The 16,290-nt window shown below is 50.9% G+C and overlaps 1 protein-coding gene across 8 annotated transcripts in view; it reads left to right on the forward strand.

Moving 5' to 3' along the window:
- LONRF3 (LON peptidase N-terminal domain and ring finger 3) overlaps positions 1-16,290 on the forward strand; it is a 51,708-nt gene that overhangs the window by 10,015 nt on the left and 25,403 nt on the right. For 5 of the 8 annotated variants that reach the window (XR_006213589.1, XM_042975244.1, XM_042975243.1 and 2 more), the window contains exons 4-7: positions 2,953-3,108; positions 5,131-5,380; positions 6,154-6,244; positions 15,360-15,474. Coding sequence is in view for 7 of the 8 variants with exons in the window: in XM_042975244.1 (XP_042831178.1) it covers positions 2,953-3,108; positions 5,131-5,380; positions 6,154-6,244; positions 15,360-15,474 (612 nt within the window). In the remaining variant the exon portion in view is untranslated. The remainder of the gene's footprint in view (positions 1-2,952; positions 3,109-5,130; positions 5,381-6,153; positions 6,245-15,359; positions 15,475-16,290) is intronic. The other 3 variants (XM_042975249.1, XM_042975247.1, XM_042975246.1) reach the window with 2 other exon arrangements.

Below are 16,290 nucleotides of genomic sequence, written 5' to 3' on the forward strand. Positions count from 1 at the left end.
AGCCGAGCTCTGGAGGTTCTGCCCCACACAGATTTCTTCCTGGAAAGGTGCCATGGCCTGGTTTGGGAAAGCGGGCAGGGTGTTCTTGAGCAGAGCACTGGTGGCAGAGAATGTGCTCCAAGCTGTGGACCCTTCCCCGAATCTTAAGTGCCGTCCATGGCACGACTAATAACAATAACAGCTAATGTTTATCGAGCAATTCCCAGTGTACCAGGCACTGTGCTGGGGCTTTCTGTGGGAGATATGATTTCATCTCCACAGCATCCCTTTGAGGGTAGGTGATGTTATTTAATCCCAAGTTACAGATGGGACAGGTGAGGAAGCCAAGGCCGGGAGTCTTTTTCCCCCGAGGCCACGCAGCTCGTGATTGGTGAAAGGGCAGGCAAACCCAGCTCCGTCTGCTTCCAGAGTCCGCCTTCCTGGCGGCCCACCGTTCTTCTGTCCCAGGAAGACACACCGGGCCTCTCGGCGCTCACTGGTGGGGTGGAGGGGAGAGGAGCAACAGGGCTGTCCCGTTCTGGGGGCGGGGGGATCGACAAAGGTTGGTTAGAAGAATCTCGCTCTGGCACAGCACCTCGCTGGAGACCCAAAGACTCAGAAGCCACAGCCTCGGTCCTTAAGGACCTCGCGATCCTGCACGTGTTGTACAAGGGAGCCTAGGCCCATGATGAGTGTCCCGGAGTTCTGAAGCTGGGGCGAGAACTTAGAGGCGGATTTCCACGGGCTGTGATGAGGGCACGGCAGCCGTGTACGAACACTGAGGGCCCTCAGCAGTTCTGATTTACTGGATTGTTCCAGTTTCGGGGCTACAGATTTGACGAAGACAGTCCAGGTTCACTTGGCAGTAATTAGTGACCTTAGACACTCACAGGCCTAGGTTTCTTTTTAGTGTTTGCTTTTCCTGCAGATGCTTTTTTGCCCCTTCTTGACCCATTTGGGCCTTTCCAAGGCTGACCCTGAGGTGGAATTGACTTTCATTCACGTGGAATGATCATTCTCCCTGAGCGTTGACCCCCACTTTTGTTTTCCAAAGCCGCTGGGAAGGTCTAGAATGAGATCTTAGGTAGTAAAGGTAAGAAGCGAAGTGCAGTCGCGGTTTCTCCCTTGTTTCCATCGATTTCTCTCCTCTGCCTCCTTGCCCCCCTCCCCCCTCCATGCTCTGCCCTCTAATCCTCGTACCTTTGGATGCTGTGTGGCTGCCACCGGAGAGCACCATTGCTCTTTTTTTTTTTTTTTTAAGTTTTTGTTTTAATTCCAGTTAGTTAACACATAGTGTTATGTTAGTTTCAGGTGTACGATATAGTGATTCAGCAGTTGCGTTCGTCACCTGATGCTCAGCACGACAAGCAAGTATCGTGCTCTTTGGGGGAGGATTCCAGGGAAACTGCTTCAGAAGCGGGTTGGTCCTGTTGGGCCGCTCAGGAGGGCTTCTAAAGGCCAGCTTTGGCTCCTGGGGAGGAGGGGCCTCTGAAAGCTGGCATTTTTGGCCCTGGGCACTGTGAGTACCTCCCCGCCTCCCTCCTTTACCAACCGAGACCTGGGAAGTGGGTTTCCCCACAAGCAGCTGGAACCCTCGGCCTCTCCCTGGGCCCTGGGATGGATAAGTGTCTTAATTCCATTCCATCCGGTGTGATGAGTACGTATCGGACATCTGTGACGTGCCTCCAAAAGCTGGCCATCTGGTCAGAAAGACGTAGGTGTGCGACACCATCTGAGGCTGGCGAGAGACTGTGTAGTCAGTACCAGGTGCTCGATCGTGGTGCAGCGGAGGGCACGAAAGGACAAGTGAGGTCCCGGAGGCTGGAGTGGTGGCACTGGAGCCAGCCTCAGAGGCCGAGCAGGGTTCGGCTGTGTGGAGAGTGCTGACATCCGAAGGGACATGGTGAAGGCCCTGCTGGGGGCCAGCAAGGGAACAGATCAACCTGGACAGGGTTTGCTCAGAATTTCGGTCCGACTCCCTTGATCGGTAAACACCCTGTTCTCCTGAGCAAGGGCACGGAGCAGCCCTTAAGTGGGTCTCCGAGCAGTACAGCGGCTGCCCAGTGGCAGGCACTTCAACGTGTTTTAGAAGCCAGGCGACCCGCTTTCTCGTGTTCCGTGTTACGTACGGTAGAGACACGTGTCCGCCTGTAACCCGTGCTGGCGCAGGGAAGGATTGAAGCAAGAATGCGGGCAGTCCGCACGAGAACACACATCCTTGCCTCCCAGTCCCTTCTGGGGGTTCTGGGTCTTGGACCTGCCCCGTCCCCCCGCCCCGCACCGTATCCATCTGCAAGGGAAACCAGCCGCGGGCTGGAGCCTGCCTGCCTCCAGTGTTTGAAGTTACCTGACAGTCTCCCCACAGCGGAGGCCGGAATGGGAGAGGAGAGGCTGGGTTCTGCTATTCCCACCACTTTGCTGTGGAAGGGATTGCAAATCCAAGGAGGACGGTCCGGGGAGGAGGGAGCGCAACGGGCCGGCAGGGGAAAGACCTATCCAGGAGCCTGGAGGACGTTTGTAGACTTCTGCCCATGGTGGTGCTACGGAGCTGACTGCAGGCCCAGTGATGTTTCTCGCCTGCCTTCACCTCTCTGTCTCTTTCCTCCTAGATAGGTTTTGAATTCCCACCGTAGATATTTCTATGGAACACTAGCATGGGAGTGACGGTTCTTAACTGGCCGGGGTGACAAAGGCAGCCGTGGTGCCTTTTTGAAGTCCAGATGCCTGGGCTGCACTTGAGACCTGGGGCAGCCAGGCGTGGGAACTCGGAGCCTGGAGAGTTCTTACGCTCCCTGGTTCTGATGCACGCCGAAGGGAGGCCCCTTGCCCGGGCGTGTTGGGGTCTCCGGTCCCACGCTGCTTCCCTGGAGTGTCACCCCACAAGCTGTGCCCCCTGCCCCTCCCACCCCTCCCCCTCTCACCCGAGCACCTGTAGAAAACTCAAGTAGTGAAGTCTTCTGTTTTATGTCACAGCTTCTCCTTAGTTTCTTTTCACCATCAGTCCCGGGGGAGTCTCAGGAACATTTTCCCGATATCCTGAAGTTGTTGGCACCTCACCCTAGATTAAAGGAACACGTAGAGTCAATGGCTACTGAAGGCACCAGTCATAATCTACCAAAGTTGCCACAGGTAAAACTCAACTCGCCCAGCTCGCTCGTGATGCTTCGTTTGGCTGTTGTGTGGGCAGACGTGGGAGTGAGCCCTGCCTCTCCTTCGGTTCCCGAGAAAGAAGAAAAGGAGTCGCTGGTGGCCGTGTTCTTTGCTAGGAGGCTATATTTCTTGCAGATAAAACTGAATTTCAGGCACGGTCCCCGGGTTGTTTTTTGTGGGTTTGTTTTTTGTTTTTTGTTTTTTAATCTTATTACAGTCATTTTTCAGTTTTTGGTCAGATCCAGCTGAGGGAGAGATTTGACCGAAGTAGAAAGGAATCGGCCTGCTTCCCCTGGAACCATTCATTCAATCCGGGTGGCTTTATCAGCTTGGGGGGGGAGCCTGGAAAGAGGCCTGACAACCCCTCCTTTCCTGCTTTTTTTTGTTGTTTGTTCAAGCTGCTGGTCTTTGAGCACCAGCTGAGTTCCTTGTGCAAAGACAACTCCGTTTGATCCCCAAGCGGAGGTAGTTTTATATTCCCTCGCAATGTCTTACACATGTGTAGACTTCCAGTATGTATTTGTAGCCAGGAAGAGGGAAGCAATCTGGGAAGCGTTAAGTCCCTGGGAGAAAGATGGGTATTTGCGCCTGTCCTTGAAAACGAGGGAACAGAACGAGAGAGAGATGGGCTCCAGGCCCTCGCTTTCCCAGCAGAGGGCAAGTGGGCGGAAGCCGGGGCTCAGGGGTCCAGACTTGAAGGCAAAGTTTAGCACTGAGCACCGAGGCACCTTGAGGCAACAGTCTCCCCTCCATCCAGGCGGTGTGTTCTTCCCCTGTACGGAAGCCCTGTGATCTCCATGGCAGGCAGGGGCCTTCCATTTTCCCTGCTTCTGTCCCCACCCTGGAGAAGGAACGAAATGCAGGTGGGCCTGACTTTAAGAAGAAAGAGGGGGAGCAGGACTGAGTACCTCCTGGAAGCAGAGAACCCCGAGTGCATTTCAGTAATGTTTGAGATCACTGTTACATGATTGAGAACACTAATCGGGAGCTGGAGTGTCTGGAGTGGCTTCCCATTGCAGCTGGAACAGAAAGGAAGGAAAATCACACCCCTGGCTTTTCCAGGGTGAGCCAGCTGGGAGCGGGGATCCGGCTTCCACACACGCTTTGCTTGGCAAAGCAGTGTCTTCCCATGTGGATGCCTGGGGCTCGAACCCCTGAACCCCCCCAGGTTAGAGACTGAGAAAACCCATATCAAGCTCACTGACCTCTCCCGACCAGACGCCCCCCATTTCCCCATCTATCTACCGATTTCGGGGGGTGGGGGGTGGCTCGGGGGTTGGAGGGGGAAAAAACCCACATGAGCATTTGGACTCCCGGACTGTGGATTTAGAGTAGGGTTCAGGGTTCTCCGGGTGAATCTGCACAAACACCCCCTGGTGTTTGGATTTATTTCTAGATCCATTTTCAAATACGCCCTCCTGGACGGAAATTCTTTAAAAGGCTAGAGACATCATTGGTCGTTTTGCCAAATGAGTTGTCTCTTTTTCACTTTTCGCCCAAAAACCAGTCGAAAGAGTGGTTTGTCCCTGATTCTTTTGACCCGTATAACACGGGGCTCTGGTACCTGTGGTAACCCTGCAGGCCTATGCCAGAGCCTTAGCGAAAGTCCTTTTGGAGCTGGGTGTGGGGCTCGCAGATGGCCTGGAAGGGCAGCGAGAGCGACAGGAAGGATCGAGTGACAGGACCTGCCCTCACCGCCTGTCTTTGTTTCCCTCAGGTGGTAACGGGAAAGATTTGGCCAGGAGAGGGCCCGGTGGTGCCACACTCTGCATCTGTCCCCTTTATCGCAGCCCAAGGAGTCTGTCCCCTACATACCCTTCTGTCCTCGCCCAGGGAAGGTCGTCAACTTCACCCAGGCCAGGCATGCCTTTGCTCCTTAAGCTGGGTGTCCACTAAATGATCAGGGCTGTGCAGTTTTCTCTCTGCCCCCGGTGGGTAGCGATGTCAGAGGATGATCCTGGGCCCGAGTTGGTGCTGACATTTGGCTCTTTCTTCGTCCAGGAAAGCCGGGAGCTCCCACACTGCTCTAGTCAGGAGGAAGCAGCGGCCGCGGGAGACCGCAGCAGCCTGGAGAACCCAGTTAAAGTAGAGGGGGAGGGGCAAGAAGGCAACGGGAAAGGCCAGGCAGGAGACCAGGAGGAGAAGGGGGATGCTGCCTCTGCCAAGGCTGGCAAATGCCAAGAAAAGAAAAGGAAACGTTGTCAATTTGGACCCCAAGACCCAGAGGTGCCTACTAAAGCCAGAAAGCCAGGTACTGACTCTACCCAGGGACCAAGGGGCTTGAAGGAGGTGCCTGGGCTCACCGGCATATGCGGGTTCCTTAGCCTCCATCCAGGGGCTCCGCGGGCTCCCTGGGCTCTGGGTGTGCGGCCCGGCTCTGGCACTTAGCTGTGCCGCCTCAGGTCACGGTGAAGCTTCTGTGAGAGCGCACGGTTTGCTAGCATACTGCCGGGGCTCGCTAATAACGGAAAGCCGAGGCCTGAGGTCAAGCCCCGTATCGAGTAGTGACACCTCGTACCCTTGATGGTGTCGCCTTCCAGGCCAACCTGTCCCTACCCTCCTCTCCGTTCCAGGAATGTAGGGGCAGGGAGGCGTGATCAGGCTTCACGCTCATCCTTCCCAGCTGGCCGCCCGCAGGTAGGCAGTTGAGAAGCAGCAGCCACAGCCCGGCGTCTTTCCGAGAGAGGCTGGCGGTGCCGAGGTTCGGTGTCGGCTTTGAAGGCCTCGCTCGGCCCAGGGAACCGCTGCCTCTGTAGGGTGAGGTGCCTGTTGCATTGGAGTGAAGTCCCCAGGGCTCCCGGACGTTCCCTGGTTCGCATCTCTCTTCCCGTGGGCCTGCTGGAAACCTACCAGGGCCTCCCTCAGGGGACCCCACTCCCAGTGGCTCGGGTGGCCACCGAATCAACCCTCTGGGAGGCGCTGAGGGTGGAAAGCTGAAAATCTAGTGGGGTGGTTCTGCCTCAGAAGTGCTGACTGTGCAAGTCAGCTTGGTCTGCCTCTGACATGCTGCTTTCTGAATCACAGATCCTCCCGCCGACCAGGGGGCCAGAGCTGCGGTCAGTGCTCCACTCCCGTCCTTTGATGCATCTGACCTTGAATGCTCCCTGTGTATGAGGTATGTGAAGGGTACTATCGCTTACTGCCTGAAGCTGCTTTTTCTGGGGGGATTCTGGACCTTTCAGCCAGTGACCTACCGTTTGGTTGGTTAGCACAGAAAAGCATGGTTCTAACAAAATGAAAATCTCCCTGTTGGTTGTCACGCGGGCCGGCTTGTGTCCCTTGCTTACAGATTACATTCCCTGCACTCCTGACTGGGAAATACCTAGACAGTGGGGAGGAAACGGTCCACTCAGAGTCGCAAACTGATGGCCACAGGCTGAATGTCATTAGTGTGGCCTTCACGGGAGTTTTTTGGTTGTTGTTAAATGTGAATGCTCCGAGGCAGGACACACGCTCTCCACTTGGGCCATGGCTCCCCTCTCCCCCCGCCGCCTGACAGTACCAGCCTGTGTCTCATATTTGCATTACTTTCCTGGCACCTCGTAGGTAGTTGAGTTCCTGACCGTGGAACGAATCGCAACTGCTCGATCAAGATCTCGAAGCTCAGGGGCTAATGTCGATGCCATGGGCCTGTTCTTTGGCAGTCAAGTAGAGGGCCCAACTGGTTTTTGTTTCGAACAGTGTTAGTACTAGGCACGTACTACTCGGCCTGGCATCTCTTCTCTACCCAGTGGGGGGGCAGGTTATGCACACACCTGCCCACCCCTCCCCTCAAAAAAAAAAAAGGAAGCCGGTAGAAGCATGGTCTGCGTGCAAAAAATTACGTCCATCTGTTTCATTTCACAGCTGTGACTTTGTGGCTAAGAGGATGAGCTCCAAAGCCAGACAGGGTGGGCCTGAGCCCTGGCTCTGGCGTTTACTGGCTGTTCGGCCTGGAGCAAGTGATCTTCTCTGCCACTGTTTTCTCGTCAGTAAATAGGGAAGAGTATTACCTACCCTGTGAGATTGTCATGATTGAGAGACTCTCAGTTCTCTTATTAGAATAGTGCTTGACATAGAGTAAATACTCCATAAATGGGAACTTCTTCCCTAGGCCAGAAATTCTTCAACTTTAGGCCCCCGGACCCCTGAGGAAGTTCTATGTGTGGATTCTAATAGATCTATGAATTGCCTCAAGTTGTATGTAAAAATGTGTGTGTGTGTGTGTGTGTGTGTGTGTGTGTGGGTATGTGTGTGTGTGTGGGTGGGTGGGTGGGTGTGTGTTTCCAGAGCAAGGTCCACAGAATTCAGTAGATTCTCAAATGTGGGTTGTTTTTTTTTTTTCAACATAGCATTAAAAGAAGACTGAGACATTTGCACAAAAGTTGTTAAGATGGTTGACCCAAGAGATGTCAAGAAAAATCTCGTGGTCTACCACACACTGGGATCCAGCCAACCAAGGATCCTGAGATGTTTTCTTGCCCTTTGCGAGCACGATGCCTTCCATATCAATCACGTGCATTTGTATTCGGAAGGACTTTTCTTGTTTGCATACAAACGAGTAAGGCCGCCATTGCCTGGACATGTACTTTTTCTCTCTTAAAAAAAAAAATTGCGGGGCGCCTGGGCGGCTCAGCCGGTTAAGCGTCCAACTCCGGCTCAGGTCTGATCTCACCGTTCGTGAGTTCGAGCCCCGCGTCGGGCTCTGTGCTGACAGCTCGGAGCCCGGAGCCTGCTTCAGACTCTCTCTCTCTTCCTCTCTCTCTGCCCCCCCCCACTCACTCTCTGCGTCTCTCTCTCTCTCAAAAATAAATAAACAGGGGCGCCTGGGTGGCGCAGTCGGTTAAGCGTCCGACTTCAGCCAGGTCACGATCTCGCGGTCCGTGAGTTCGAGCCCCGCGTCAGGCTCTGGGCTGATGGCTCGGAGCCTGGAGCCTGTTTCCGATTCTGTGTCTCCCTCTCTCTCTGCCCCTCCCCCGTTCATGCTCTGTCTCTCTCTGTCCCAACAATAAATTAAAAAATAAATAAATAAAAAAAAATAAAATAAATAAACATGTCAAAAAAATTGAGTTGTCAGACTTGCTCCTGGGATCAGGCAGACCTGAAAATGACCAGTTCGGCAGATGGAACGCAGCAGCACCCAAGGAGAGCCTTCTGGATATAATACGGGAGGTTTGGGTGGAGGGGGCGAGAGTGAGGTGGGCTATGTAACCGGTTCCCTTTTGCCATCTCCCTCTCCCCATCACAACAAAGCAGTAGGCGGGTCCTGGCCAAGCAGAGAAATGGGCCTTTGCCATCGAGGCTCTAAGCCTGCGATGTGAGCCGCGGTCTTCCGGGTGTCAGACTTCGACAGACTTGGTTCAGCTTGCTCAGAGAGCCCGAGTCCTCGCCGGACTCACCCTCCTCTTCACGCTCCTCCCGACATCCAGCGAAGCCAGCAAAACCAAACACACAGACTCGTCCTGTTTGTGTTTTCGCTGAGGACTCACAACCCCGAGGTTGGAGTTCTTTTGTTCTGGTTCCTCCGCTCTCTCCCTTCCGTCTTGTTTGTCCCCGATCTCAACAGGGAGCTTCGGAGAAGGGTTAGAAATTTGCTCCGAGAAATAAACACCAGGAGGATGAGACGCCCCCCTTCTGGTTTGCTCGCCCTGAGTTTAAAAGCCATCACTTCCCTTATCCTGCCCCTCTGCTCTGAGTGAGGCTTCAGAACAAAAGCCCATCTTTGTCTGGGGGCAACTGTCGGATAGGCCTAGGAAGTTATAGGGGGACTCCAGCCGCTTTAGGGTGCCGAGAAACCTGCCAAGTCCGGAGAGCGTTTGTGACCTCGAGGCTCTGAAGGCCCTAGCCCTTGGTCAGAAGCACGTAGTTCCCCCTCCCGCAGGGTTTGTCTGCATGGCGGAAATCAGATGTTGACAAGGCTGTTTCACAGACATGGCTTGGTCTGAACACAGCCCTGACAGACTTCCTGCTTCCAACCCCCTAGTGTTTTTTTCCCTTTTTATTGTCATTGGGATCCGTACCGGGTTCTAGCACGACCCTCACTTGTCTTTGGCAGGGGGAGAGGGCGGCTAAGGGTTGAGATATCTTCAGACCATCTGCTGGCTCACGAAACTAGACATTTGCACCTCCTGCGCAAGTTTCTAGAACGAAATCCAGTCCCGCGGCACCGCATCGGTAGAAGACAAGTTGGAGCGTGAAGCCGGCCTGGCTCTGGAGAGACACTCGGGAGCGGCTTCCGTGTCTCGCAGGGAAAGGGGCGGAAAAGACGAATGGAACGGTAACTGGAGCGTGCGTTAATGAGACACTTGATAATCTCCGAGTCCCGCTGGCTGGATTGGGAGAGCTCCGTCGAGGGAGGCTGCTTCCTAATTCCAACGCCTCAGAACTCTGCTCCTCAGTCTTTAGTGACCGAAACCCCTCCCTTGAGATCTACGGAGGTGGGAGCCTCTCGCCGCTGGGGTGGGGGGGGGGGCACCTCTGGGGCTGGTGTGGAACAGCGCCTTTGGGGTGACAAGGCTATTTCGAGATGTGGAGCAAGCATGTGTGATTTTTGAACCAGTTACCTAATGGCCCAGTGACCTCTTTGTCAATCGCAATGAAAACTTTGTATTTAACCTCGTTTTAGCCACTCGAATAGCTGGGCGTTAAGCAGCCGGTTCCCCACCCCCTCACCGTCTCTCTCCTTCCTGCCCTCCCTCCCTCCCTCTCTCTCTCTCTCTCTCTTTCCCTCTCTCCACCCCCTCCTTCTTATTCCTTCTTCACTCTCATTTGATAGCACCAAAAGAACACAATACAAGGATGTAACTGGTGGGCAAAGATAGCTATTTCCAGACAAGCCAAGCATTTTATCCGGGCTGACATCTAACTGAAAGCATTTATTATTACTATTGTTTACTCCACCGCTGTGACAATGTAAAATGCTTTCTTGTGAGAAAATCCGGCTCTACTCTGATTTACAAATGCCTCCCTGACGTGTTTTCTGAAATCATTACCTAAAGCGGCAAATCAAAGGGAGAGGAATTCGAGTATATTCCTATTTCGAGCTCTCTCTCTATGGAGTTCTCTCTCTCTCTGGAGTGGGGAGAGAGGGGAGGGAGAGAGACAGAGAGGGACAGAGAAAACTATATTGTGAGTACGTGCAGGTACACACGGATAGATGATGTCTGTTCCAGATGTGCACATGCTCACAGCCGTGTCACGGAGTGCAGAGGGAATCAGATGTGACTGTACCTCCCAAGCCCTGCCGCTTCCTAGCTGTGTGACCTTGGGCAAGTCATCTAACCTGAGTCTTAATTTCCTCAATAGTAGAGCGGAACGAATCCTCGTTACCGCCTATCAATGTACAAAGTTAATTTATATGAGAAACAGTTTGACAGGCACCCAGAATAGCAAGTGAAATCTACTCCACCTGTTCCTTGCCACTTTACTCCACCGGCCTTTCTAGAGGAGCGGAGCAGCTCCGAAGCTAGAAGCGAATTGCGTCCTGAAAGGTGATACATTCGAAGCATCTGAACTTTGAGTTATTTCAAGGCAATCATTATACCACATCTGTGGCAGCATTCTTGTCTGTGACCCCTCGATCAGGGCGTTTTGCTCGCAGTTCTTGCTAAGAGTTGCCGTTTCCTTCGGTGTCTGTTTCACCCATCTGCTCATGAAGTGTCAGGATTTACTGCAGTTAACTAGCCAGCGATATCGTTGTTTGACAAAAGGCCCAATTTTGAAATTCTTGGGAAAAACAGTTTTGCAGGTACAGACTCCTCAGTCGTTGCCACCATTAACGTCATCGACTAATGTACAACAAGTATTCGGATTCATAGGATTCAGATTACTGCGGGTTGTGAGACTTTCTTGTTTGGCCATTCTAGTAGATCACAGCAGTGGTTTCCAAATCAGCCTGCCAATTTTTTTTTAACGTTTATTTATTTTTGAGACAGAGAGAGACAGAGCATGAACGGGGGAAGGTCAGAGAGAGAGGGAGACACAGAATCTGAAACAGGCTCCAGGCTCTGAGCTGTCAGCACAGAGCCCGATGAGGGGCTCGAACTCACGGACCGTGAGATCGTGACCTGAGCCGAAGTCAGACGCTCAACCGACCGAGCCACCCAGGCGCCCTATTGCCAATCACACTTTTGAGAGACATGGCAAAATGTGAAATAAACACTTTGGACAAGTACATAAAAATTAAAAACGTATTCTCTTAACAAAATATTGTAAAGAGGATACTCAGTCAGCCTTTCTCAGTTCAAGAACTAAAACACGGCCAGGACCCCAGAAGCCTTCCGTGTGCCGCTTCCAAATCACGACTCCTTGCCCCCTGCCCACCGAAACCGCTACCTTGACTTTTGTCTCTTCTTTTTATCTTTTTAAGTTGATTTATTTATTTTGAGAGAGAGAGAGAGAGAGAGAGAGAGAATCCCAAGTAGGCTCCGCACTGCCAGCGCAGAGCCCGGCATGGGGCTCAAACTCACCAACCGTGACGTCGTGACCTGAGCTGAAATCAAGAGTTGGACGCTTAACCGACTGAGCCACCTGGGTTCCCCCTTGTCTCCTCTGTTTAAAAATAGTTTTACCACCCATGTATGCGTCTCTAAGTGGGGTAATTTAGCTTTACCTATTTCTAAAAAACTTTACATAAATCGAATTGTCCTGTTTCTTTTTGTTCTGGCTTCTTTACCAGAGTATTAAGGTTTATTTATTCATGTCGCTGCGCATCGGTGAAGTTTGTTTGTTTTCATTAGTGTATAGCATCCCATTGTATGAACCTACCGCACAGTTTCTTTACCAGTTCTATGGTAGAGGGATATTTGGGCTGTCTCTAGTTTGGGGTTACTGCGGGTAGCATTGCCATGAGCAGTTTTTATGTATGCTCGTGCATTTAAATCTTTGCCCATTTTTGAGTGGGTTCTCTCTCTTTTTCTTACGGACTTATAGGAGCTCTACGTATGTTCTAGATACCAGGCCTCTGTTAGTCACGTGTGCTGGAAATACCTTCTGCCACTTGCGGCTTGCCTCTCTGCTCTCTCAGTGGCATCTTCGGATGAACTTACAAGTTCTCGGTTTTAATGAAAATGATCAATCCTTTCATTTATAGTTAGTGGGTTTTGTTTGCTTTTTTTTTTTTTTTTTTTTTTTTTGGTGCCTACCTTGCCTAAAAATCTTTTTTTCTTTTACCCGGAGGTCGTAAACGTATTCTGTTGTATCTTCTAAAAGCTTTACTGTCTCACGTTCCTCTTTCCAGCCCACATGGAAGTGATTTTTTGCGCGCGGTGTGACAGACAGTCCAACTTCCATTTCCCCATATGGATAGCCCACTACCCCAAATAGCATTTATTGAGGATGCTATTTATCTACTGAAAATCCCGCGCTCTGCTTTGAAGTGCCACAGTTGTCATAAATGAAGAATCTGGATCTGGGTCTTTTCCTGGGCTTTCTATTCTATCTACGGATCTATGTGTCCTCGTGCTAGCCCTACACCGTTTCCATCACTGCTGCTTTATAATAAGGTCTCACGTCTGGTAGAGCAAGGCCTCCCACACTGCTGCTCGTAGAGGTGTCCTGGATCCTCTTGACCCTTTGCCTTGCCTCACACAGTTTAGAAATCAACTTGTCAAGTCCCGCAAAAACAAACGCGTGAAATAAGCCGCCGGGATTTTCATCGGGACTCGACTAGGTCTTCTCTGCTTCCTTTCAGTGAGGCGTTTATAGTTTTTCCCCTACAGAGGGCTCGTACAACTTTTGTTGGGTTTATTCCCGGGTGCTTGATTGTTGAAAGCAGTTGTCAATGTTACCGTGTTTAAAAATGTATTTTCTCATGTCGCTTCGCTGGTGTATGGAACACAGTTGTGGGCGTGTGTATACGTAACTGACATCCTTGCTCATACTAGCAGTTCTTACGGATTCTAAGACTCATCCTGCAGATCCCTTTAGACTTTCCCAGTCCACCGTCGCACCGTGCGTGAATAGGGACAGATTTGGTTTTTTCCATCCTAGTCCTCGTACTTCTCTATTTTTCTTCTCGCCTTAGTACGCTGGTTAGGACCTCCATCATAAAGAGTGCTTTTGAAAATTAATTTTAGTTTTTGGCCGACTTAATAACTGGCGGCGCAAATTAACTGCTTCTTAAAACAGGATTGAAACATTCAAAAAGGAGGAAAAGTGAATATATGAAAAGCCTCCCTCCTACTCCAAACCTTCATTGGCTTAATTTCAACATTTTAGCAAGTTTTATTCGTACAGGCGTGTACTTGCGAAACCTCACCTTTCCGACGTCCTGTTCGACGTCTGTCCTCTCGCCTCCTACAAGTCCGGTGCACCCTGTCCCTGTCACGTGCCAGCGCCTAGCTCCGCGTCAGCACGCAGTAGGCACCCGGAGCACTTTTGCTGAGCGGACAAGCGAGAATCTGTTTGGTGGAGAGCTTGCTAAATCGAAATTGATTTCTCTTAAGAAACTGTTCTTTCCTCTCCCACAAGATGCTTTCCCCTCAAATTCCACTGGAATTTTTTTTTTTTTTAAATCAAGAAAGAGGGGAATGTGCCAGCCGCTGCTAGTCTTTTCCTTGGTAGATTTGGTAATTAGGTTTGGAGACCTGTACGGAGGATTTGCCCATGCGGAGATTAGTAGGATTGTGAAATACAGTCATTCGCAATCCTGGCTGCACATTCAAACCACCAAGGAGCTTTAAAAGAAAAAAAAAAAAAAATCCTGATGCCTGGCCTTTGCCCTGGACCGACTGACCCGAACCTCTGCAGGCGTGGTCCTGGCACCTGTAAGTTTTTCAAAGTTCTGCAGGTGATGGTGGGGCACACGGGGAGGAGCAGGAGGTAGGGTTTACAAAGGCACACGAGGAGATGTCTGGGGGCGATGGGTGTGTTCGTGACCTTGGTTGCGGAGATAGTTTCGTAGGTGTGTACGTATGTTAAAACTTATCAGGTTGTACACCGTAAGTACGTGCCGTTTATGGCACGTCAATTAGACATCAGTAAAGCTGTTTAAAGAAAAAGCACCCCAGGTGATTCTCACACACCGATAGGGTCGAGAGTCGCGGTTTTAAGAGAAAGAGCACACGACTGCTAGTGGAAGTTGGATAGACCTTCATGTGCCAACAGATGAGCCGCTTTGTCCCCTCTGGAGCTCAGTTTCATTCTGGTCGGTGGGTTCGGTTTTTCTCTCCAGTACTTTTCAGCTCTGACATTTTGATTCTGCTCAGCCTGGCCGTGTGGGCCAGGCTGTTGGTACACCTCCCGGCCACACGAGGGGGCTGTGCAGCTGGCGGCCTCTTCCTCGCAACTGAACACTCGTGAGGTCAAAACAGGCTGGTCAGGCGTCTGTCTTTCCCTTTTGTCTGTCCTCTCGGTGAGCGCCAGCCCCGCTTCTGAACCACCGTCGTCAGCTGCCCCCACCCGGTGGTCCTGCTGCAGGTGAGCCTTTCTTTTTCCAAAAGCAAAGCAAATCTGTGAATCTCTGAATGGGTAGAACAGCTTTTAAAAAGGTTCCCCACGTTGCTTTGAAATTATCCGGCTCCTGTAAAGGGATTAAAATAGGATCTAATTGAAGTGCATGTGTGCATACCTACATATGTTTATATGTATGTGTTCATCAGTAAGCACACTAACAGAATTACTCTACCGCTCCCAAGAAAATGGTCCGTTCATACAAAAGGCAGCTACGTGTTTGTTGCAGGCACAATTTCGGGATCCTTCAGGCAGTAAACATTGCTTAGGTAAAAATGGAATGAAGGTTAGCAAATAAGCCAAGTCTTTTTTCCGTTGTGTATATGATATAAGGTACTTAAATGAATAAATGTGTGAGACGGGGTGTGTGTGTCTGTGTGTGTGCTTATCTGTCTCTGTGTTTACATATCTTCAGGCGAGCAGGTTGGCTAAATATTTTAGAATGTAATCTACTTAGACCCTCTGGGCATTAATCTCGCTTTTTCTGAGACCCGACAGGGAAAAACAATCTGGATGCCAGTCGGAAGAGGCTGACTAGAACTAATGTTACAGAATGATCTAGCTATATCAGAAATGTTGATAAATGCATTATTTTCAAATCCAGCTCAGAAATAAAAAGCAAATGCTTTTCTGAAGCACAGCAACTGCAGGGAATTCTGGTAAAAAAGAAAGGACCCTCCCCCACCCTTATACACACGGAATTTTCCGAATAACACTGTAGAACCTTAACGTTGAGTAGCTCTTTTATTTTTTTTGTCTGATTGCATCATTTTTCTTCCATCTTGATTCCTAAATTTCAGATTATTCTACGAGCCAGTCACAACACCTTGTGGCCATACGTTTTGTTTAAAATGCCTTGAAAGATGCCTAGATCACAATGCAAAGTGTCCGCTGTGCAAAGATGGTCTTTCACAGGTAAAATATTATTTCTTTCTTGATTAGGTTAGATTATTTGGAATCGGATACTAAAATGGTGTCCTGTTCGCTCCTAAGCCAGTGCACTGTGCTAGGGAAAAATACCCTCTCACGCCACCTGTCTATCTTTCCCGTCTTACGGCTACCCCTCCCCTCTTTGCAAAGCCCTTCAGGAAAATGAGGCGACATCCAGCTTTTTATGAACTGTCAACAGTGAAATTAATTTGTGTTGGAAACAAAAGTATTAAATCGATGGTAGACATGGATCCTGGTGCTAAGCCCATCCATCATGGCACCTGGTTCACTGCCATCTTGGGTGAATCCTCTGTCCTCTCTGGGATTGGACTAGAGGAGCTCTGAAATCTTCTTATCATCCATGTTTGTTCTGTGGTTTGCAGAGATCACTCCCAGCTCCCCAGAAAAACCTCGCAGACCTTCAGCGAGGTCCTTGCCCCGCCCCCACCCCCACCCCCCCGGAGCTGCTGTACTTATTAGCAGATATTTAGCTACTTGGAAAGCTCTGGGGCTTCCAAGTCCTTTCAGATGAACCACACGGACTGCCACCATCGTTTTTCAGGTGGGCCCAATGGAATTTCCTATAGCACAGGAATGCCCGGGAACCCACCTTGCTTTCCCTCCCCCAAGGACTTGTGTGGCACACATTACAGCCAGTGTTAATGTTCCTTGGCCCTTGTCATCCCTGAGGAGAGCTCAGCGATGCAGGACACCCTCTAGGTGAATGTAGGTCCAGTGAAGTCACATGTTGAGTTTTCCCAACACCTGAACGTTTAAACTAAGAGAATGGAGTAAAATGAT

Source organism: Panthera tigris, chromosome X (genome assembly GCF_018350195.1).
Source record: "Panthera tigris isolate Pti1 chromosome X, P.tigris_Pti1_mat1.1, whole genome shotgun sequence".
NCBI classification, from domain to species: Eukaryota; Metazoa; Chordata; class Mammalia; order Carnivora; family Felidae; genus Panthera; species Panthera tigris.